Consider the following 24,148-nt stretch of genomic DNA (forward strand, 5'->3'; position numbering starts at 1 on the left):
TGCTCCCCAGAAGACCACCCAACGAGCGTGTGCTTTTCTTGGAAGATGCCTCTAAAGCTTTTACACTCCCTCTCTGAATGCCTTAAGCACTATAGGGTTGATAATTGGACTACAAAGCCTTTTCTAGTTACAAACATATTTCAAATTAGATCTGTGCTCAACTCTGCCCTCTAAAACATTTGATTTCCTGGTTTTATTGTGAGAAGGCAAGAGCACAACAGCAAAGCTGGAGAAATTTGTACAAACAATAAACAAGTCCCCCATGCTGATGTCCTGTGTCTTTCTCAAAGGTGAAGCCAGGTGTTTTTCATTTGGCAGCTGAGCAGTGTAACAGATCAATATGAAACAACAGTAGATATTAAAAACTGTATTTTCCCCCCTGCCCAAGAGTTACATTTTTAGTGAAGAGATTAAACCACACAAACAGTTCACTTTCCTTCTTGAGAAGCCTTAGCTGCTGAGGAGTGCCCTGGATAGGCAGGGAGGATCAGTGTCAGCCCTGGGAGGCCACCCCAGAGCCACAGGAGCCCCTCAGGTAACTGTGAGGGCTGCCCCCCTCTGCACCGAATTCACACCAAAGCGCTGCTCATGCAACCAAGTCAAAATCTAGAGAATCCTTTGGGCTCATTCCTGGTTTATTTTAATAAAGAAATTTCTTATCTGGCCCCAACAAAAAGGGGTAAAAGATTTACTTTCACATAGAACTTTACAAAGCTGCAACTAAATCAAAAGGAGCATTTTCATAAATAGATGTACAGTTGCTCTCATTACACAGTATTTATTTGCTCAAGATAATTTCTTCCTTGTGCTCACAAGTCTATTCTTCCTTTTGCAGACAGTCCATGGTTTCTCTCCAGCTTTTCCCCCATTTTGAGACCACAACAGCATCCTGTCAGCAGAATTTCTGGCCATGAAAATGGTCATGTTGTCACAGTTAGATTCTAGAATTGTCACTGTAAATAATTAACAACCATAGGAAAAGAACCAGGAACAGGTAAATTGAGTTCAGGTTTAATAGATTCTGAAACATCTTGAAGTCAGTGCAACCCACAGCAAAATCCAGAAGTTTTGTAAAAACCACTTGCACACATGAGAGAGAATGAAGTGCTTGGTTTTAGGCAGCAGTGCTGGAGACTGTGTGCAGATTCCTGAACAGTCAGTGCACCTCAGGAATTCCACTGCAGGTTTTTCAGCCTGCCAAGGTCTGTGTGTGTTTTAAGGCCCTGCAGCTGCAGAGAGTGAACCTGAGAGTGTCACCTGTACACTCAGTGCTGGACAGCCCGAAGCAGCACGGCTGCCTCCTGAACAGTGCCTCAGGAGCATGCTGCTATCCTGGCATCCAGAGAATTTCCCCTTCACCAAACAGCTGCAAGGAGGGAAACCATATACAATTTTTCAAGTGACTAGAAACTTCAGTTTATTAAAGCCCAGTGCAAGCTGAATTTAAGTTAATGATCATTAATTGTTCCTAATGTGAGAGCTACTCTTGTGCAGCAGTCAAAGGGTTAAAGTGGAACTCTGCAGTATTTTAAACAAGTTCACACATTCTCTGTACAAATTTGGCAAATTCATGTCACAGCCTCAGATCTCATTCTTGCAATTCCTGCAGAAGATCTCCAGCTCCTCTGTGGGGAGCAGAGAGAAGCCCTGGGCAGCCAGGAGTGCCAGGGCTCGGGCACAGCCCCCTGTGCCCACCAGGGCTGGGCACCCTCAGCCTGGCCAGGTGGACTTCCTGAACCAAATCTGCTTTGACACATGCTCCCAAAAGAGCTCCAGGCCATGGAGCAGCTGAGTATGGAAAAACTGATTGCATCAGAAACACTGCAGCCAAAAGGAAATCAAACCATGACTTCAAAGCCAATCAAAAAACCAAAACAACCCCCCAAAAGCAAGCGTTTATATGTGTGTAGATGTAATAAATATTGCAAAGCACATTTGTCTTTCCCCCCCCCAAGTCAATAAGTATAAAGAAATAACCAATGCACCAAAACATCAGCTTCCTGCAATGAAAACGTTGGAGTCAGCAAAATACCTGCAAGCCAGCTGAAGGGAAAGCTTTTGCATTGTCACCCAATCACAAGTTGCTTCCAGTTCTATGCAGCCAAATCAAACCCTCTTCAAATTCACAAGTTTGACCTAAATAAGCACCACAGCATGAAAAGCTTCTTTAGAAGTGGGATGTCAAGAGACTTTGTTTAAAATATAAAATAAAACGTGAGATAAAAGGTTTCCATTGGTCAAGTTTGAAAAATTGCCTTCCTTTATCCAACCACAGCCTGTCCCTTTGAGCCAACCAAAACCACACCTTTAGGTTTGTCCTTAATGAACACAGCCCGGCTGAGTTGCAAAATCTGACAGGAACAGATGGCTGTGAGATGCATTCTGAGGGTTGGGCAAAGGGAAACAACATTACAAAGGAGAAGGAATACCAAGGAACAATTAGGGTGGGCAGAGGAACTTATTAATGCTCAGCCATCCTCCTCTATCTTCAGGGATCTCACTGTCCTCTCCAGTTCTGTGTTGTTCAGGTGTCCTGCAGTTACTGTCTTCTGTCTTCTGTCTCTGACCTGGAAAATGCCATCACAACATCCTCAGCACCTGCAACAACAATGGATACAGGAAATCTGTGCCATAATTACTTCCTTTAAAGAGCAGGGGAGAGATGCAGAACCCAAAGTGTCATCCTAAACATCCATACAACCAACAGGAAAGGAAATGACAAACCAGGGAGTGCCAAACCACCACCACTGCCTGTCCCACAATTGCTCAGCTCCACAGAATCCTCTTCCAGGGCTTTACAAAGTTCAAATTCAACTCAGATGGAGCACAGCATGCAAAATTCCTCCAGTCTTTTACCTGAAGCATTTCAACAAGCAAATCTCACTTTTGTGCCCCAAGCAACTTCTGCCCATACACCTGCACACAAGGTAAAAGGGGACTAATAAAAATGCCTCATCTGATCTCATTATATGAATTCCATTTCTCAGTTATCTAATCTGCTCTTCAGTTGCAATATAGCAGGAAAAGTGGTCAAAATGGTTGTAAATTCCCCTTGCTAATGTCCTTAAAAGCTAAATCAATGCTCCTGAAATGCAACTGCACTTACTTTTGTACACTTCACAATTTATTTGTTATATGTACTCAAAGGAGGAAATATTAAGGACCAAGCAGTAGTAGTTTGTTTTTCATATGTAGGGCCCTTATCTTATATAAAACGACATCAAAAACTGCTCTGATGCACCCTCTTGCCAGCATTCAGAAGCCCTGCAGTCATCTCCCTTTTCATCTCCTGCACAAACTGTTTCTTCCTTGATCAAAACATAAATGATATATAGCACCAGGATCCAGCTCAGAATTAACAAGCTGCCTTGTTGGTTTTAAAACATGCAAGAACTACCAGCCCCTGAAGAAAAACAAGGATTTCACTTGCAAGGATGGTGACAAAGCCCTGGATGCTGGGGAGGCTGCAGCAGCACCTCTGGCACAGAGGAAGGTGCAGGAGCAGCTGGAATCTTCTGGCAACCACAGAGCCTCACCCAGCACGGCATCAGCTGCCCTCCTTCACAGACCTGATGTTCTCCTGGGCTCTCCCCTTCCCAGGGTCTCAATGGGAACAAAATTCCTGCAGGTTTCCTTGCCATCCCAGATAACCCCACTGGAGGAGCTCTGTGCTCCTGCCTGCCCCAGCAGGAACCTCCCAGAGGCCACTGAGGGCACCTGGCTGTGTCTGGAGATGTCCCCCAGCAAGGGAACCTGGGTGACAGTTGTCCAGAAAAAGGTCATCCACGTTTCTCAGCATAAAAGCAGGTTTGGTTCCAGCCCTGCCCTATAACCCAAACTCCCCAGAGCCAAAGGAAACCAAGCTGGCCAGGCTGCTCATGAAGCAGCTCTCCAGTGCCCGTGCACAGACACAAACACTGCCAGAGAACAGAGCTGGGCCTTCTGTGTGCTCAGGGAAAGCAGGGAAACCCCAACCTGAGCTGCTCCTGCAGCCCCACTTGGCTCCCACAACGGATGTTTTGTTACTAACCAAGTAAAGTAATGCAAAAAGCAGAGCACAGGTTATAAAGTGAAACTGCACATGGCCAAGAGGCTGTGACTGAGACAATGGGATGTGAACCACGTCTGCTTTGAGCACATCCTTCACTGAGCTCTGCACTTCCAGCAATTAATGTACAGAACAATGACAAAGGCACACTTTTACCTGACCTGCATCTACACATGCAGCTGCTCCCTCCACAGCTGTCCCTTTCCTGGGCACACATTTCTACCCTGAAATAGAGACTCACAACATTCCCAGTGAAATACTCCTTATCTTTTATGAGCAAAGCATTAATTGCCACAAACCTTTAGACATTCAGATACTTCTCTCACTGAATCTGCCTCACGCTTCCTCACCCTTGTTCTTCCTACAAATTAACAATAATTAACAGGTGGGCTTACGTCCTATCTTAGAAAATAATAGTGACAATCTTACCCCACTAACTTCCAAAAAAATCCCACTGAAATTAAGTTCCAATTGCAGCTGGTTGAATTGCTGAATTCAGAGCTCTTTTACACCACTTGTTCTTCAGTCTTAGCAAGCCAAGATGAGCTGAAGGTCAAATGACTTTACTGCAGGGCAGGGAACTGCAGCCTGAGCTCAGTGTCCCCAGCTGCTCCCTGCCCACCTCCATGGCAGAAAGCTTCCCCTGGGGGGCTGATGCCAGAGCAGGGACCTGGCACAGAGCATGAACCCAGCAGGGTAGGGCTGCATTGAAACCACACCACCTTAGCACCAGAGGAGATGCTGACACCTCTAACAGCTGCTGCTCCCAAGTGCTCTTTGAATGAGAAATAGATCCGTACACCTGATTTGCTTGTAGTCTCCTGCAGAATTAATTAAACCCCAAAAGCATTTAGAGATCAGAAGGTTTAGCCTGTTGGGAATTTCTAGAGGCTGCCAAAATTAAAAAAAGAAATTCTTCACTTCGCACAAGATCTTTGCATACATACATTTCTTCAACCACCTTCCAGCAACAATCTTCTAAACATTAACTCTTCCCTGGAATTCCCAGCATTAGCATCCTAGGCTGGCATTCTAAAAATACACCATGCACTGCTGAGAGCAGCAGCACACTAAAACAAGCCTTATGTTCAACGGAATAGAAGTGCTCTGAGCAGAGCTCCATCTCCATTCTCCAGCAGCATCTGCCAGGCCATGGGCAGGGTCCCCTGGAGCCCCACAGGCAGCCTGGGGGGTTTTGGTGCCCCAGCAGCCAGGGAACAGCCTCACCCAGGCAGGCACGTGTCTGCATCTCAGCCTTGCCCTCCCCATGGGAGCAGCTTCCTCCAGGAGCCAGCACCACACTCCTGTTGCTATAGGAACACCAGAGCTGCAATCACCGAGGTCTCAGCACAATTCCCATCTCGTGCTTCCTCCCTGCACTGCTCCCATTTCCAGAGCTGCCAGAGCAGAGCCTGCAGTGAGCCCAGAGCCAGCCCACCCTTGGAAATGCAAGGAGCTGGGGAACAGGGCAGGTGGGGCTGATGCAGGAGATGCTTCTGGAACAGAACTTCCTGAGATGCATTTTGCTTGCGCTCAAAAATATGTGAGAAAGCCTGAATTTCATTAAGTGTGAGCTGTGTTAGCTCTTGCTGCAATGCAGGCAAGACCAATGTGTGAACATCCCAAAACAGCTCAGGATTACATCCCCTCTCCAGCACACATACTGGTTGAACTGAGATGCCTCAGGGCTCCTCAGTTATTCTTGGAGCCATAAAAACAAACAACAAACACTCCACAGATGTCAGCTAAAGAGCTCCCAGGGTAAAGAAAAACACCCTGGATTTTGCACTTTAGTATAGGTGTTAACAATGATTGAAAAATCAAATGACATTAATATTAGACTCAATTACCATATTTCCTCTTCCAATAAAAATAAGGATAAACTGAAGGGGAGTCTTTGCCTTCAGGCTTGATTAAAAATTACAGAGATATTCAAGACGCTTCTTGATCCAAATTATCTTCCATTGCTGGATCCTTAGACAACAAACAGAGTCTCAAGGAGGAACTTTAAATGTCAGAGATATTGGCATTAGCAGTGGCTCATGGAGGGTTTATGGCACAAGCCTGAATTCAGCAGGGACAGTAAAAACTCCTTCCTTGGTGCACTGCCACATCCTGGCACAATGGACACAGAGGCTGCAGTGGCTCCCTGTGGGCAAACAAAGGGGCTCAGACAGAGCCACAGACCCTGCCCAGGAACCACAGCAGGGACAGCACAGCACAGGGACAGCACAGCAGGGACAGCACAGCAGGGACAGCACAGCAGGGACAGCACAGCAGGGACAGGCTCAGCACAGGGACAGGCTCAGCACAGGGACAGGCTCAGCACAGGGACAGGCTCAGCACAGGGACAGGCTCAGCACAGGGACAGGCTCAGCACAGGGACAGCTCAGCACAGGGACAGGCTCAGCACAGGGACAGGCTCAGCACAGGGACAGGCTCAGCACAGGGACAGGCTCAGCACAGGGACAGCACAGCAGGGACAGGCTCAGCACAGGGACAGCACAGAAAGGCTCAGCACAGGGACAGGCTCAGCACAGGGACAGGCTCAGCACAGGGACAGGCTCAGCACAGGGACAGCACAGCAGGGACAGGCTCAGCACAGGGACAGCACAGCAGGGACAGCACAGCAGGGACAGGCTCAGCAGCCCTGCCCAGGTCACTGCTGTGGGGCCACAGGCAGAGACACAGCTCACAACTCTACACCATCCATCCTCTGCACTCTTATCAAGGAGACCCCACACACCAAAACAACCTCCTGGAACCGGAGCCAGGCTGCAGCACTTGAAGGGACACACAGAAACCTGCAGGTCCATGACAAAGCCCTCAGAGTGCTCAGGCCAATGATGACGCCATCCTGGTTTTTGGGACAAAATGGGGATGTGAAGTTACCTTTGTGTCTTTTGTGCCTGCTGGAGGAAAATGGCTCTAAAGATACATCAGGGACACATCAGGCTCAGAGCAACCTGTCCTACTGTGGAACAAAGGACTCTGAAATCCACTGAAGTGCTAACTTGGTGTGAGTTACTCCCTAAATAACACCTCTTTTTGTTGTTGTGTAAGACAAGCTGCATAAAGGAAAAAAAGAAATCCTCCAGAGGAGATCCAATGAAAACAGAAAAGCAGGGAAGAAAATTCCTTTAAGCAATCTTGGAGCAACAGAACAGGGAGTGTGTGGACTTGCAGGGCTTTTCCAGCACCAGGCAATGCCATCTAGTGGAGATGGGATCTCCCTTAGGGTGGCACATCCCACACCTATGCCATGGTATCCCCAGGAATTCCATACTCAGCCCTTCCTGTTTCTCTGGCCCAGGACACAGCAGAGGGCACAGGCAGCAGCAAGCAAGGAGCATTATTGTTACTGACTGAGAGAAACCTGGAGAGATTTCTAAGCAAATCAAAGTCCTGAGCAATAAATTATAGTTGCTTCTGTCTGTGGAGCACACTACAGCTTCAGCACCACTGTAGGAAGTATCTGTGTCCCCTGGCTGGACTTCTGATTTTATCACCTTTTCTTTGCCAAAGTGCAGGTAATTCAGCATTGATTTCACTGGGAAAAATGTAACTTTGAAGGATAATGCTGAAAAATGCCAACTGCAGCTAAGTCTCTCTTAACCAAATGTGTCTACCCCAGTTTTTGACAAGAAACAAGAAAATTCTCACTTTAGACTGGCAGAAAAGTTGTGTATTTTGGCTCAGAATTCTTCAAGCATATCCACCTCCATCAGCCCCCAGCTATGCAAGGAATGAGCACAGCAGCAAGTTTGTGCAGGTTGTGTTTGTGATGGATTTCTAGATGTCTCAGATCTATACTAAATTTCTGCTCAGATCTTTCTGGCACGACTCTTACAATGCTCCTTCCATTCCAAACTGCACCTTATGAACGTGACCTGGCACGAGGGCTGTGCAGGGGAGGGAGAGGAATCCAGTAAGAAACATTCAGGTTCAGAAGGGATGAGTGGACCCAGAGCAGCTCCACACAACTGTTTACCAAGACTTCTCACAGAATTAACAAAGCCAGCGCATCCTAGCCTGCAGGATGGGTTTCAGCAGGTGGCAAACGACGCTGGAAGTTCAGGAGGCTGCAGGTGGTGTTTGCTGAGGCTGCTGCCCAGGGGAAGCAGCTCCAGGGCAGAGGGAGGGCACTGGGGGGCACTGGGCAGCACTGGGGGCATTGGGCAGGTACTGGGCACACGGGGGGCACTCACCCTGGTCGATGGAGTGCTGGGGCAGCTGGGGGGCACTGGGCAGTACTGGGGGGGCACTGGGCAGCACTGGGCAGGCACTGGGCAGCACTGGGCAGCACTGGGGGCACTCACCCTGGTCGATGGAGTGCTGGGGCAGCTGGGGGGCATTGGGGGGCACTGGGGGGGCACTGGGGGGGCACTGGGCAGCACTGGGGGGCACTGGGCAGCACTGGGCAGCACTGGGCACACAGGGGGCACACGGGGGGCACTCACCCTGGTCGATGGAGTGCTGGGGCATTGGGGGGCATTGGGGGGCACTGGGCAGCACTGGGCAGGCACTGGGCACACAGGGGGCACTCACCCTGGTCGATGGAGTGCTGGGGCAGCTGGGGGGCATTGGGGGGCACTGAGCAGCACTGGGCAGCACTGGGGGGCACTGGGCAGCACTGGGGGGGCACTGAGCAGCACTGGGCAGCACTGGGCACACAGGGGGCACACGGGGGGCACTCACCCTGGTCGATGGAGTGCTGGGGCATTGGGGGGCATTGGGGGGCACTGGGCAGCACTGGGGGGGCACTGGGCAGCACTGGGCAGCACTGGGCACACAGGGGGCACTCACCCTGGTCGATGGAGTGCTGGGGCAGCTGGGGGGCATTGGGGGGCACTGGGCAGCACTGGGCACACAGGGGCCACACGGGGGGCACTCACCCTGGTCGATGGAGTGCTGGGGCAGCTGGCTCAGCTGGCTGTTCACCACCCCCGCGTACGTGCGCAGGAACTCCTCCTCGCTGGCCGTCAGCTGCGGGCACAGAGGTGACAGAGGTGACACCTGAGCCCCCAGCAAGGCACAACCCACCCCAGCAGGGACAGGCACCACAGCACCTCTGCTCTGCTCCTCACCACCTGCACCAGCCCTTACTTGTGCACAGCAGCCAAATGGGACATCATGAACTCATGGGCAGGTTCAGTGCCACCTTAAAACAGCTGCTTCACTTGGCTCCTTCTCCAATAATGAAGAACTTGAAATCATTTATCTATATATGGTAGTTCCAGGCCTCACAAGCCTTATAGTGTTTAAGCAAAAATCAATTGTGTTTAAGTGATAACGGTTAAATTCAGGATGGCTCAAGCAATTCAGCATTAAAAGCAGACCATCACCTGCCCATCTCAACAAGCACTACCCCAGTCAGGTCCAAAGTGGCCTGAAAGCCCACAAAGGATGGGCTGTGAGGAGAATCTTACGTTTGATCCCATCTTCCTGAGCATGAGCAGCACTCTCACTTTCTGCTGGATGTACATCTCCTCCGGACTCTTCCCGGGGACGCCCTCACGGTTCATTCCCCTCCTGCCAGCTCCTGGATTTCCTGCAGATCCAAAATCAGGAAAGCACAAACTAGAATAGGCAATGGGGTCTAATAGGAAATAGAGGAAAAGTTTAATTTCCAAAATACCTGTTTTCCACCCGTGGGCAGATCATGGAATATCCTGGGAGAGTAAGGAATTGCATCCTTCCCCAGAGAAACCCTTAAAATGTCAGCAGCTAAACTGGGCCTTACACATCCAACTGAAACATTCACAGAGGCTCATGCTCACATCCCCACAGCTCATTATCTGTGGTTACATTACTGCTTGAGTAGAAAAGGAATTGTAAGAACTAGATGAAAGAATCACCCTGACAGAACAGTCCGTGGTTTGGGGTTTTTTCCATAAATAAGCACAAGCAGAATGAAAACAGGATGCAGAATGCACAGCCATCAAGCCCACAATGGCTAAACAAAAGCTGTGTGAAATCTAAACTCTTAAGTCTTCCTCCTCTTTTTCTTTTTTCCTTTATGTATCATATAAAAAGGCCATTGTGTTACTGTAAAAATTACTAACATTTATGAAATGGTTTTGGAGAGAAAGCAGAACTAAGAGGAGCAGGGAAAGAGTACAATTTAAACCCTGAGTTTTTGCTTCTTATTTTAATAAAAATAATTATGTTCTGGAATAAACAGACTGTGCTATCCAAATTCTATAGCACAAAGCATGATTATTATATGAGTATCTGGTAATTATTTAAGTTCCACAACAGGGTGTTTACCATGACAAAAAAAAAGCCCCAAACATTCAGGCATTCTCTTCAGCTACTCCTAAAAACCATCCTGAACCATGTTTATTACGTCAACAATAGTAAAAACCTTAATCTGAAATGTAGAAAGTAAAGGTGCCTCAAATAACACCCAATTGCAGCAGTGTCACAAACAGAGCCGGGGTGGCACTGGGTGGGCTTTGAGGTCCCTTCCCACCCGAACCATTCTGTGCTCCCATGAGTGGATGGAGGTGTGACCCAGCCACTCCTGCACCCCACACACCTCAGAAGTGGCTCCAGAGCAGGTCTTCAACCATTTCTCACTCCCAGAACTGGGTTTGGTCCTACAGCAGCCTATAAATGTGATTTCCTGAGCCCCAGTAATGAAGGGAACACACGACCCAAGGCTTGCATAGGGAGGGCTGTATCCCAGCAGGTTCAAACAGTTTTCCCAGTAATGTTCTCCTGCAGTCATTACTGACCTCTCCTCTCACTTCATTTCCATTATTACTTTTAAGGGAAAGTAATCTGGGTGTGGAAACCGTTTAAAATTACACAGAGGCCCTCCTGAGTGAGTCAGAAGTAATGCAAACTTCAGCAGCAGCTGCTGGGACAGGCTTTGCCACCCACACTAGTGAGCATGGAGATAACAGCAGGAACAAGTGAGAAAGATCCGTCACCAGTCCTTCTGGAACATGTTTCAGTGGGAAGATCTGCATGAAGCTGATTTGCTGTGGATGGCTCTGCTTGGAAACCTGCAGCCTGTACATGTGCAAGGTGATGACTGTTGGGGCTTTTTATACAACCAGCAAACTGCTCTCTGAAGGGGGAATTAAACAAACCCATAATTTTGCCTAGTGTCAACTCAAGTAAGTAAATTGGATTATGCTACTGGGTTTATACTCCACAGTGCAATTTACTGAGTGCTAACAAGTGATGTCAATAGTAAGGCAATGAACAAAATAAGACAGTGGGCAAGAGACATTAAGTTATACACATCCAGAGACTGATAAAACAATAAACATTGATCAAGATAGCCAGCCAGTCTGAAAGTTTGGGACTGGTTCCTAATATTGTAAATACTTCTCAAAAAATATTGTACTTGAAAAGGGAAGCTGCTGTACTAGTAACCAATCAACCTAGGAAAGAAAAATCACAAGAAAAACTGAGATGCAGGAAGACATCTATTGTTTAAAAATGAAACAAAATGGATGGGATATCAGTAGGTGGCACCATCCACAAGCACCAAGAAAATGCCACAGCCACCCCCCTGCAAACGAGGAAGACCCCACTTCAGCACTGCTCTGCACATCAGGTATTACCAGGCCTGCTTTGGTTACTATTCATTGTTTTCCACCATAGCTATCTTCCAGTTGTTTATTAATTTTCCAACTTTAAAAAGTGATGGAATTCCTATCCAAGCCTGGCTCTCCTCCTGAAGTAACCTTCAGCCAAGATGGGTTTGTCATGAAGCCACCTATTTAACAGGAAGGATAAAATCCTAAAGCCTGCCCATTCAGTGAATGCTTCACACAATTAGGAAACAGCATGGGGGAAAAAAAGCACCCAATATGGCTCAAAAAACATGCACAGAGAGGTAAACTAAGCTTTCAGAGGAACAGCACTTTGCTCTCCCCACACCACACAATCACCCTGCCAGCACAGCTCTTCCTACTCAATGACAGCAAAGTGGAAAGACAAAGGTCTTAAATCAGCACTCAGACCCCAGCATGAGAAATGTGAACATATCTCTGTTTTCTTGTTACATAAAGCTTTCAGAAGACACAGTTTAGGATGACAACATTACCCAGCATATGCTACATGAGAAAATTTCCAAACCCACAGACAAAGCTGGTCCATGCCCAGAAGACAGCATGATCCACATTTGCAAATGAAGGACTGAAAAATCTTTTCAAAATGCTTATCAACTTAGTTCTTGGCAGAAAGCTGCATTAATATGCTACACGTTATGAAATGCTCCTTAAGCACCATTTCCCTGCCCCCACAAATCTCTCTGGCTCGTGGATGAGTGGTCACTGCCCCATCCCCAACCACCAAAACACGTACCTGCTTCTAAAAACCACAGGAGATCAGATAATCCACGTGTGCTGTCCTGATCAGTGACTGGAGCTGGGAAAAATGTATAAGGGAACTGCCCTGTGAAAACAAATGAGCAAAGAATTACAGAACATACTCAGCTGAAGCCCAGAAAGATCCTTAATTCAATACATCTTCACTCCCAGCCTGCTTTAGAACACACTCTAGGTAAAATTCAAAAACTGCACCATTGTCTGGAGCTGTTAAACATAAGAACCTTATTATGTTTAAAGTTTTTTAAAATCAAGCCATTCTTCAGCTGCAAGATTTCCACCCTGACCATACCAATGACATTCCCAATCACTCCAGAATGAATTGCATTCAAGCTTTGCATTCTTTAGGCAGCTTTCAGCACAAAACCCAACTGACAGATCCTGGCCTCAGCAGAGAAGTAATGGGATTTCAGCTGAATCTCTGGGAATTGTGTGCCTGGCACTGCAGGAAGAGAGGCCAGAGGCTGGTGAAGCCGTTGAGAATGCACTGTTCTATCAGATCTGGACCTGGTCCCTCCAGGTAAGGGTGAGGCAGATGTGCAGAGCCAACAGCAAAGTTTGGGCTGCCTGTGCTCACCTCTGGAGCTCAACGTGGATCTACTCCCCAGTGCCACTTTTCCATTCCTTTCTCACAAAGAACACTGACCCCTGCATTTCAAAAGCTGCAATGTTAGTCAGAATGACTGAATTCTTCACTAAACTCTGTTAAAAGAATAAATGCTTCAAGCTTGTCCTGCTGCATCCAACACACTGCAAATGGACATAATTGGGTCACCTAATTCTCCCTTGTTTGCCAGGCACAGGCAATGAAATTTAGTTCTCATTTACTTTAAAGATGATTCACAAGACAGAATAATAAACAACAAAGATCTGTACATTACAGCCAACACTGCCAGCCCAGCTTTGCCAAAGCAAAGATGTGAGTGTGAAAACACCCTCCCCTTGCCCAGCAGCACAGACATTGTCCTGCAGGCCAGCACTTCCCTCCCCACTGCCTGCAGTGGGCTGGGTGAGGATCCCAGGAATTCCTCCAGCTCAGCAAGGCCCAGCATGTGGACTGGGCAGAGCCAGGAACGCCTGACATCCCCATCTGTGTCCTTCCAAAGCCTCTCCTGGGCTGGGCAGAGGCTGTGCACCCCTGGCACACCCAGCACGAGCAGCACCTTCCCACTCAACGCCCTGGGCTGAAGCTGCAGCTCTGGCAGGGCAGGAAGTCAGAGAGCAGAGGAAACCAGACATGGGATTGGAATGAGCAGGTGGAGGAGGTACTTCTACACCTAAAAACACCTGGGCTCCTTTGCAAGGATATTACCCAAGTAATGTGAGAGCTAAGTGCTTCCAATTTTCCCACTTCCAATTTCCTCGCCTCTCTTCATTGTTCCTTGTTCTGAAAAGTCTCTAATGAAAATAAAATATATTTTTTTCTAAAATGAATTAAAAGACCACAGTGGCTTTCTCTTCAACCACTGACCCCAGATACAACAGTACATAATGAAAAAACACCGTAACTGCAGTTAGTCTTCCCTTTTATTCTTCTTTCCTAACTAGGTTTAGAACATCAGCTATTGGGGTTTCACTTCAAAAAAATGTAGACAGGAGAAATCTGTACTCAGTCTCAGTTTAACTTGTCTGTTTTACCACAGATGGAAACAGCTCCTCAGGAAACTCAAGCCTCACCAGCAAGAACTGTTTTGACTGAACGCCTTCAGAAGAAGATTCCAACACACAGCAACTGAAAATTACAGATTTGTAACTCTATTTCCTTCGCTTCCACCTACACTGGTATGAATTCAAAACCTGGAAGGGACTTTCTGCTGGACAATGTCACAGGTAAGTTCATAATTAAGAACTCCCAAGCTCTTCTGACTCCCCTCCTGTTACCTTTTTAAATAAACAAACAAAAATGTCACATCTCAACAGGAAAAGAGACATGCTAAAGAAAATGCATCTTTATAAATTTTGCATAAAGGAAGTTACTTAAGCATCCCATTCGGTTTTAAAGCCATGCTTATTTAATGCAATGAGAAAGCAACATGAGCTTTTGTTCCTTCAAATTTCATATTCTCCCCCACACTGTAGTCCTATGTAATGCTGAAATTCACAATGACCACATTTTACTGGAATGGGAAAACACAAAGTGCAACTGAGGAATCTGCACAGCCTAAATTAAGGGCGACAAAAATAAAAAGGCAGTAAGCTGTTGGAAAATGTAGTATTTTACATACTCAGTCTTAATAATTTAGGGTACTTGGAGCAGCCATCTGGCAAGTTCTTTAAAGCCTAAGTCACAGCTGACTACCTCTTTAATATCTTGTAGCATTTCCAGTTATAGCCAAAAGAAACCCAACAGGAGTTAGTTCAGCTACAATTTATTTTTTTGTTGAATCTGACTGGTTCTGTTGAAGGCACTGAAAACCCTCAATTAATGGGAAAGGATTATAAAGCTTAGCTAAGGAGTTATGGTGAATAAACCCGAGCACTGCAGGTTCCCTTTGCTCCACACAAGTGGAGTTCAGAGCAGCAGGAAGGGTCCCTTTGACTCTCTGATATCATTATCAAGGTTAAGCCATTCCCCTCCACAGTGCCACCACCAAGCACTTCAGTGCTTAAGCATGGCCATACTGGGAAGCTTGGAAGTGCAAGGGGATCCTGCCCCTAATTTAAGCCTTGGTAATTTTCAAATGACATTTTTCAGAGAACAGTTAAGAGCCCAAAAAACCTTCCAAGCTGGAGCCTGAAACCTGAAGTCAGGAACCAGAGTCTGCAAAAACCCTGCTACAAATTTTCCTCTAATTCTTTCTGACTCATGACCTTCAGTCACAGGCAGCTGGAGACTGGATTAATTCCCATCTCCAGAGGGATACAATGAAGAATTCATAACAGCTACCTATTTATAGGTGAACAGTGTGAACTGAAATATTTAATACGGGCTTTTTTTTGTCTTCCTTTCTATGTTCAGTGCTACCTTTTAGCTGACTTCAGAATCTGAACCCAGTGTCAGATTTAGGTCAGTTTACTGCTGGAACTCCCAGATGTGGTAGGTTCACATCTCTTAAATGTTAGATTTAAATTTTTAACGAGACACTACAGCCCTCCTTCTTGAAGGAGGACAGGAAACAGCCCCAAACACTGCCATTTATTCATGAAACATTTATGAACACAAGCAGGGGTTTTTCTCCCCAGTGCTGGAACACCTTTCAGAGCTTCAAAATGAGCTTCAAAAGTACCAATGAAGTGCATTCCACAGAGCTACCCAATATACCAAAACAGTTCTTACATCAACGCCCAAGCTGACTTAAAAAATAAATTTAAAAAAATCCTACTATCATAATCACCGCTTTAATGAAATTAAAATTTGCCTCCTGACCTCCAGACACACACAAACCAGACGATTTCCCCCCTTCTCTCAAGGACAAGACACCTCTCACATCTCATGCAGTTAAAAGAGGCAGCACAGGGTTTTAGGTAGTTCACGTCAGTCAACTTGAAGCCTCTGAAATTAAACGTAGTAACAGCAACAAAACCTGAAAAAAAGCCTTTCATTTCTCTAAGGTATTCACACTTCAAAGATGAATGTGTCAAAAATTCTTTAAAAAGCGACAGCACTTTATAAAGAGCAGTTTATACACAAATTGCACCCCAGTCCAAGAGACAATTCCAATTCTTTACTCACGATGGTCCCCACAGCTGCATGGATAGCTCTGCTCCTGTCCCAGCCATGGGCTCTTCTCCTATTTAAAACAAAGCTACAAATCCTCTAGGCAGGAAATTAGGCACTAATGATAGATAGCCACCAATTTAATTGCCAGGTATCCCACTGAAGAATTACTGCTAAAAAGTGTTCAGCATCCATCATTAGAATAGAACAGTACAGCCAAGCTTTGTATAGATCTATCTGTAAATATTTTATTTCAGAAACAGAAAATTTCTGGAGAAGATTTCAATGCCATTTCTGGAGTCACCAACTTCTCCCAGCCCCAGCACACAGTGCTGGGTGCATTTAGCCTGAAATGGCAGAGAGCACACGTGGTGGCACAGAAAGGCTCTCTCCCCTGTGTGTGCACATATATTTACACATTTTTTATATATGTATTTATAGGCATTTCTCTGGTACTCATCTACACAGGATCTACAGACAGCCAGGTATTAGTGAGAGCTCTCAATGTGCTGCCCTGTAATTTTTACTGACATCTGAACATCATTATTGCCAGGTCACAGCCATTTCACACTGCAAATGCCTATAAATCTGTTATTGTAGAAAGATTATGGCTAACAAGATTTTTTTAAAAGCAATTAAAATGTGAGATGTTATTAGGTTGGTGACTAGTTAGCATTTTAGTATTTTGCAACAGTGTATCAGAGTACATTGTTAGGACCAGAGACTCTCAGATTAACAGTTCTTTACTACCAAAATTGTGTAACCATTGGACAGCAAAATTAAATAGTGTCCTGGCCTCATACATCAATAAAATCTGCTGTAAAATGTGGCAAGCACAGCCCCTTATGTCTCCCAGTTATCTTGCCTCTTTAGGAAAAAAAACCCCAAACTTCTGTGCTGCTTTCCCATGGATACTCTGAATAACGAAAAAGAGCAAAGAAGAGGTTCCAGTTCTGAATCAAGGTTTCATTTTCAAAACCATTTAAAGAGATCTATTATTAATAGCTCTTGCTGTGAGTTGAACTAAGGCCTTGTCTAATAAGGCCACATGCCTTGATCCTGTCTGTGGGACTGAGCAGAACACAAACTCTGCCTCCTCAGTGACCCGTGAGCAGCAGCAGTGCTCCTGGAGAATATGGGACCTTTGCTCCTAAGACCTTCATCAAATAATAACACACAAGGCTTTTCCTAGATAGTGTTCCATAGGTTGGTCTCAGCAGAGTAAGCCAAGTATGCCAGCTTCTCTCTTCTCTGAAGGACTCACTAGAAACAAAAAGCACAAGAGGAGGTTTTTTGTTCCTTTCTTAGGTCACCAAACAATTCTGTGCTGCAAAGATATCTGATGGACAGAGGAGGGAGGAAGGAAAAAAGTCCTTGTCAGTTTTAAGAGAGGACTTTTAACATTCACTAGTTTAAAACAAATTCCTAATTACACACCAATTTTACCATGAACATTTTGCTTTCCCTATGTTTTGGCCAAGTGGGATTGCAAGGAAGGAAATCTTGCCTTCAAGAGACTTCGTATTTCTCAGGAAAATGGATGCAATTTCCTTCCTGCCCAGCCACAATTCTGAATGTTACCTTAACTCCAGGAGTGGAGTGAGAGCTGAAGAGTCCCCTCAGCACTGAACAAACACACCAGGCTGGAGAGAAAAGCCAGGGACTGCAGGGCCTGGGGCTCCAGCGAGCCCCCATCGGTTCTGGGACTGAGAACTCCTGAGCACAGGGGAAGGACACAACACACATGTCAAAGGCAACCACATGTAAAAACACTAATTTGGATTAATCCAACTGCAATACACAATGATAGGAACAACAGGAGTTAGCCCAGAGACCATTCACAACAAAGCTCGAGAGTGGCTGAGCCTTACACAAGTTAAAACCACTGCAAGATCCCAGAGCACCTCAGGAAGTTGCCAGGAGCAGCCACCACCAATTTAAGGCAGAATGGGCAAAGAGAGTGACTGGAAGAGCAGGCAGATTTCTGCCAAACCACAAGCACAATTAGGTACACCTCTGTTATGTTAGCTGCTCAACAAAAGGCAGGAGCTGATAGCAGTTACATCTAAAACTGCAGCTACCAAGAGCAATGAAATGAAGCCATGAAAAACAAGGGCCCAAACTGTAGTGCCTCATACACGCTGTTTCACACACAGTACTTTATTTAAAGATTAAAATGTATTTTGTAAAAGTTACTGAACTAAGAATCTGGACAGTGAAACAGTAACAGAATGGTTGCAGCTTGATGTGAATTGTGAAAAGCTTATTTTACCAAGTTCATTGTAGCTGCTGACCAAGATTTCAGCAATAAAAGTTCTGTTTAGCAAAACCTGATGTTTCTGACCTCTGAAGTTAAGCAAAACCTTTCACGAATTCCACATAAACCTACGAGTATTATTTGGCATCTACAGACATTCCTGAAAAAAGGCAGCTAAGAAGACATGAATGCTCCTATTTTTCTCAATTTGGCATCAACTCTTGAAGTTAATTATATTTTAAGTGTTATTGCTGATTGGTTTTGCATAAACATTCAGTTAACTATGTTTATCTTGAAGTCTGATATTGCCTCCCCCGACCAACTGAGCAAGCTGCCAAGGCACAAAGAAATTTCCAGTTTTCCACATAAGATCCAACACATTCAAAGTTAGGAAACTCCATTAAAATTACATTAAAATGGCAACAGGCACCAGAGATCCCTGCAGCTGCACTATCCCCTCCTCAGTTCTACAAAAAGCCTTCCTTCAGTAGTTTACCTGAAGTTGTTTCAGGATTTATATTCCTCCTTCACAGCAATTCTGCTGTAAAAATTTAGGTCACATTTCCTTTAAGGGTGCACGTCCATGTGTACTTATTTAAAGCTCAAGGAAATTAATTAAAAGCTCCTCACTGACTTCACTGTGCATTGAATCAGGACCTGGATGAGTTCAGAGGCAAAACAATTACACTTTAATTAAACATCTCCACCTTCATGTGAAGTAGTCAACTAATTTTATGGAAGGATAAACTGAGTCAGAAGGTTTCTGAGCCTGGTCATGGTCATAAACAGAGCTGATTACCTAAGTTGTTTCCATATTTTTAGCTGTCCTTATAACACAGAGAAAATGGACTTGGTGAAAAATCAAATAAATTCCTGGTCTGTGTATTTGCATGGAATAAAATAGAATGTCCTGAGACAACTGGAATGGTTGTACAAATTTACTGACTCCACCTCTGTTCCCCAATCAGTAGCTCATTTAGTCAGTCACAGGAATTCCAATAATGCAAGAAGTTGAAATTATTAGAGGGTTTTTTTGAGATTTTTAGGCTGTCTTGTTTGTTTTAATATCATGCCTAATTATATCTATATTATTTTTGAAAACAGAAATAGGCTTGGCAGATTTGATACTTGTAAAACCTTGGATGTATTTAATGAAAAGCAAGAAGTATGACTCCACTTTCTGAATTCAGACTGACATTTAAACCATACAGAAGCTCTGTAGTGTTCTGTCAGATCACCAGCAGTGAGCAGAAACAAGAATGAGCTTTCCTCACTTTTTCAAGCATTTGTTATATAATGCTTCCTCAACACTAAGGCTGAAAATAAATCTGAGAGTCAGGAGAGTGTTCTCCTCATTCTAGTACTAACTAATGGGGTTTGATTAATTTGCTGATCTTTGATGTCTTCTCACCTCTAGTTCTGCTCCCTCTGCTCTATCTGCGCTCTCGTGCCAATGGAAGCTCATGGACAGTGCACAGCTCTTCAAAGGGAAAAAGAACTGTAAGAGTCCTCCATTCTCAGAGATACAACACTGAACAAAGTGGTTTGGGGGTTTTTTCCTAAATGAAGTTACTTGGTAAAAAGTTTTCAGCACATTTCAAACCCATTTACTCATAGTTTTTCCCTCATACTTAGAAGTAAGACCATTGAATTACCAACACTGGATGTGGAATAGGTGGCAATGTTTCCATTGCAATAATTTGTATCTTTGGTGCACATCACCATCAAAACTGGGACTAGTCACACAATAGCTTTAGCCCAGACCATAACATTTGGCACATTTGGCAGAATTGCAATTTTCCCAATCACTTCTGCACTACACACCCGATGGTGTGGTGCAGCTGCAGCAGCTGCCTCTGTCCTTGCTGCATTTCAGCAGGAAATCCAATCTGATGACAGCCTGCAGTAAAAAGAAGTAGAGTTTTGCCTGTGGATGTATAGAAATATTTCTGATACCAAATCCTTTTATTTTGGAAAAATTCTCCTGGAAGTTTCTCCCAGCATCTCCAACAGCAGCCTCCAAAGCCTATTGCCTTTCTGTGCACAGCACTTGGGTGGATGTTTGATGCTTCAAACTAGGTCAGATGCTCAGGAGGGTGCTTTGCAGTCAACAACCAACTTAGGAACTGAAATACTTGGTAAAAAACATAAATGTTTGTGTTGGTTACAGATGACAAATATTTTGGAGAGGAAAATCTTATATTAAACACATATAAATAGATCTAATTCTGACAAGCTGTTTCCTAGGCAAAGCATCAACCTTGAACAGCTTAACCACATCAGGCACTTTTAGGTGTTAGCTCTGTTTGCCCATATGCAACTGCAGGATGATTTTTAATTTTTGGCAGCAGATATGTATCACAGTCATTGTTAGTAGTTACAAAATCTAGGTTTTGTTTCCGTTCACGTCTGGTTTTGTTTAGAAAACAACACAAATTGTTTTGGAAACATCTCTCTCCTCTTGCAAAGTGAAGCACTCTCAAACCCTGGATGGGGGAAAGGATGGAGGGGAGCAGAAAAGGACACAGCTACAGATTTCCCATAAACCTGGGATTCAGAACTGGCTTTCCCAAACACTCCACAGGATGTCCTGTCAGTGACACAAGCAATAACTAATTTGTTCAGACAGGGACAGGGGCTCCTGTTCACTGTGAGCCACTGCCCTGCCAGGGCAGCCCCAGCTCTGCTGCTGGCACAGGGACTGGCACAGGGACTCCTGCCAGCCCAGGGATGCTTTCCCTGCTGAAGATTTCATTGCACTCCACCTGGACCTCCAGAAGAATCCTGAAAGCACTCTTCTGCCCTGTGTAACTTTTCCATAACTTGTTGCAAGGCTTGCAATGAACTAAAAGAGAAAATTGCTTTAAAGCAGATTTGGGTCCGACCCATTACCAGTTAAGCTTTTCATAAATGGCCTTTGCTCCTGCATTTGTTCAGTCCTTCTTCAGAGATTTATTATTTCTGTGTACCACATCAACTAAGACAGCACACAGATCCCCAACAACTCTAAATTACACTGAGGGAGCTGCCAGTTTCTCCCACTATGCCAAAGACACAATAACTGATGATGCTTTTTCAGTTAAGGGCAAAGTGAAGCAACAGAAATGTATCTGAAGTACACCTGTCACCATTATCCAAATTAATTTGTTTGTCAAGGCAAAAGTGGCTTGTAGCTTGGTAAGAAAACCAGCCTGTATTTTCTGTATGCTCTCTCACACATGAGCTCCGAAAATAAGCAAGGCCAAAAGAAATTGAAAGTCTGTGAGTTCAGCAGCCAAAAAAAAAAAAATAGTAGGATTTTGTAAATGTATTTAAAAATACGTTCTTAAATACTCTCTAATCATGCCTCTCACCATACTGGAGCCAGCTTAGACCAGGACTGTGAACCAGCACACCTAACTTGTCTCCAAAGTCTGCTAGAGTATGGTGTTTTGATTCTTTTTTTAAATCCTCACATCTGCAGAATGTCTCATGCTCATCTCACAGAGCATCAAAGCTCATCCCGTTCAACATGCCAAGATGAGGAACGGACAAATAAAAGATGATATACAACAGAGCAAAATATTCTCGTCTTGAAGAGAAAGCAAACCCGAGTCTGTGAGGCAAACATGCCCTGATGAAGCACATCTGGGTGTCGAGCAAAAAGGAGGATCACGTCTCATCTGTCTCTGATACATTCTGATCCGGAGGGTGATGCTGTCCCTCTCTCACGTATCTTCCCAACAGGTAAAACACTAACGTGTGCCAACAAATACCGCCCATGTACACTGAAAGTTACCGAGTGCTGCCTCAGAGGCTCTAGAAACCCAGTTTTTAGCCAAGGCAGGATTACCCCGAGGGAAGCCCTTTAGTAACCACTGTCCGAGAGGCGTTTTCGCCGGCGAGGGCCGGGATGCCGAGAGCACGGCGGGCGCAGGGGCTGCCCCGAGCCGGCCGTGCAGCCCCGGCGCTGGGTGGCACCTGCCGTCCGTGCCCGCGGCCCCGGTACACCTCGGGCAGCTCCGGGCACGGCTCCGGCTGCCACCGCAGCGCAGCCGTGCCGGGGTGGGACCCCGGGAACGGGCGCCTCGTGACGCAAGGGGTGATGCCAGAATGAGAAAGGCACCTCCCGTACCTGTGCCGCGGGGCCAGGGCCTGCCAGGGGCCGGGAGCGGAGCGGGGAGCGGGGAGGCCCGGCCGGCGGAGCGGAGCCGGCCCGGGCCAGCGCCTTTGTTCGCGGCCGCGCACAAAGGGCACCGCGCTCACCTGGTGCGGGGCCCGCGGCCCCGGCGCTCCGGCGGCTCGGGCGGCGGCGGGGCGCGCTCGGCACGGGCGGGCGAGAGCAGCGGAGAGGAGCCGAGCGGAGCCGCCTCCTCCTCCGTCGTGACTCACCGCGGCGGCCCGAGGGAGGTGCCTGGGCGGCTCCGGGGGAGGGACCCGCCGCCTCCCGGCGCCCAGGGCAGCGGCGGCGCCGCAGGCAGCACCCGAGAGCCGGCCGGGAGGAAGGGGCGGGGACGCGGGGCAGGGCCGGGGAAGGGGCGGGCAGGCCGGGCAAGGGGCAGCGCCGGCCGGGCCCCGACCCCGTCCGGCCACCGGAGCGCTCCGCCGGACGGACCGGCACGCACTCACCTGAGCAGCATCCCCTGGAGGGACGCGGTGCCGAGGTCCCGGGGCTCCTGCTGTCCCTCCCGGTCCGGGGCTGCCGTGCTCGGGCCGCCCAAATCCATCCCAGCGGGGCGCGGGGCTCAGTAACGCTGCGCTAAGAAAGTTAAAGACACTGCAACATCCAGTACAGCTTGGGCTAATTCAGCCAATACAGAAAATGCCAACCTCCAGCTAGAATAAGTGGTCATTTGGTCATTGAAGCACTCAAAAATAAAGTAATGCTTCACCTACATTAACTGAAGAAGAGTAAAACCCCAGTGAACACAGAGGAATTAATTAAAACTAAAATCCAAAGAAGATAGAAGGCACCAAAGGCTCTTCAGCCTGCTCCATCACCTGCATTATGGTTTCCCACTAGGTTAACAGTAACCCTGCCTCCTTACAGGGTGCATTGGTGAGGCCAGCAAGGTAAGTACAAAATTCCTGGAGATGAAAATGCTTTGTGAACCAAGTGTTATTTAGTAAAATGCATCTGTTCTCCACTCGAAATTTAACTTAATTGCAAAAAGATAGTCACAGTAATGAAATAGGTGGCACTTCCTTTAACAGCTTGATACTTAATGACATCAAAGCCCGATGCCACTGAAATCCAAACCCCACTGCCAGCTAATGAAGGGCTTAACATGAAAGCCTCTGCAAAGAGCAAACCCAAGCCTCTGACAGGAACAGGAATGGTGCAAATGTGCTGGGATCTGAGATCACTGGCACATACCCACAGCACAGCAGGCAGTAATGATTATTAATTATTTAAGAAAAGAACATAAGAGCTCCAGCATAAGCTGAAAAAAATATGCAGAAGCATTGCACTGGGATCCTCCAGTTGGATTACTGTTAATTAGCACAGTACATGAGTCTGAGGGAAAGATCTAAAAGCATCTTATGCTAGTGGGAGCATATAATTAAGCCATCATTTGCATCCTTGCAATAGTATGAATTTCCTTACTGATAACATCACGGGCACAACACCATTTTATGACTAAGTACTGTCTAGCTCTCCTAATTCAGCTGGCTGACTGTACAGCAGTGCAATGCAATCTTACACATCATCAATTTAACATCCTGCATTTATTTAGGAAGGGTTTTAGCAGGGAGAGATACCACAAGGCTTCCTCTAGCCTAGGAGAATTTTAGATTTATTTTCTTAAAACTGAGCTCCTGCCCCACCTTAGTTTGTTCCCTTCAAGCTTACCGAG

The 24,148-nt window shown here is 46.2% G+C and overlaps 1 protein-coding gene across 4 annotated transcripts; it reads right to left on the minus strand.

The window, feature by feature from the left end:
* Window positions 1-617: 617 nt before the first annotated feature.
* CTNNBIP1 (catenin beta interacting protein 1) lies at window positions 618-23,043 on the minus strand. 4 transcript variants are annotated; one of them, XM_054517159.1, is made up of 5 exons: window positions 22,920-23,043; window positions 12,374-12,463; window positions 9,478-9,599; window positions 8,944-9,034; window positions 618-2,567 (listed from the first exon to the last, which is right to left on the minus strand). In XM_054517159.1, exons 3-5 carry the CDS (start codon window positions 9,571-9,573, stop codon window positions 2,440-2,442), a joined length of 315 nt encoding a protein of 104 aa, XP_054373134.1. In that variant the 5' UTR covers window positions 9,574-9,599; window positions 12,374-12,463; window positions 22,920-23,043; the 3' UTR covers window positions 618-2,439. The 4 variants fall into 4 exon arrangements, with proteins under 4 accessions (XP_054373134.1, XP_054373133.1, XP_036252201.1 ...); XM_054517158.1 differs by lacking the exon at window positions 22,920-23,043 and adding an exon at window positions 22,557-22,732; XM_036396308.2 differs by lacking the exon at window positions 22,920-23,043 and adding an exon at window positions 22,557-22,720 and having other exon boundaries at window positions 618-2,598.
* Window positions 23,044-24,148: the final 1,105 nt, after the last annotated feature.

This window comes from Molothrus ater, chromosome 23 (genome assembly GCF_012460135.2).
Source record: "Molothrus ater isolate BHLD 08-10-18 breed brown headed cowbird chromosome 23, BPBGC_Mater_1.1, whole genome shotgun sequence".
Classification (NCBI taxonomy): Eukaryota; Metazoa; Chordata; class Aves; order Passeriformes; family Icteridae; genus Molothrus; species Molothrus ater.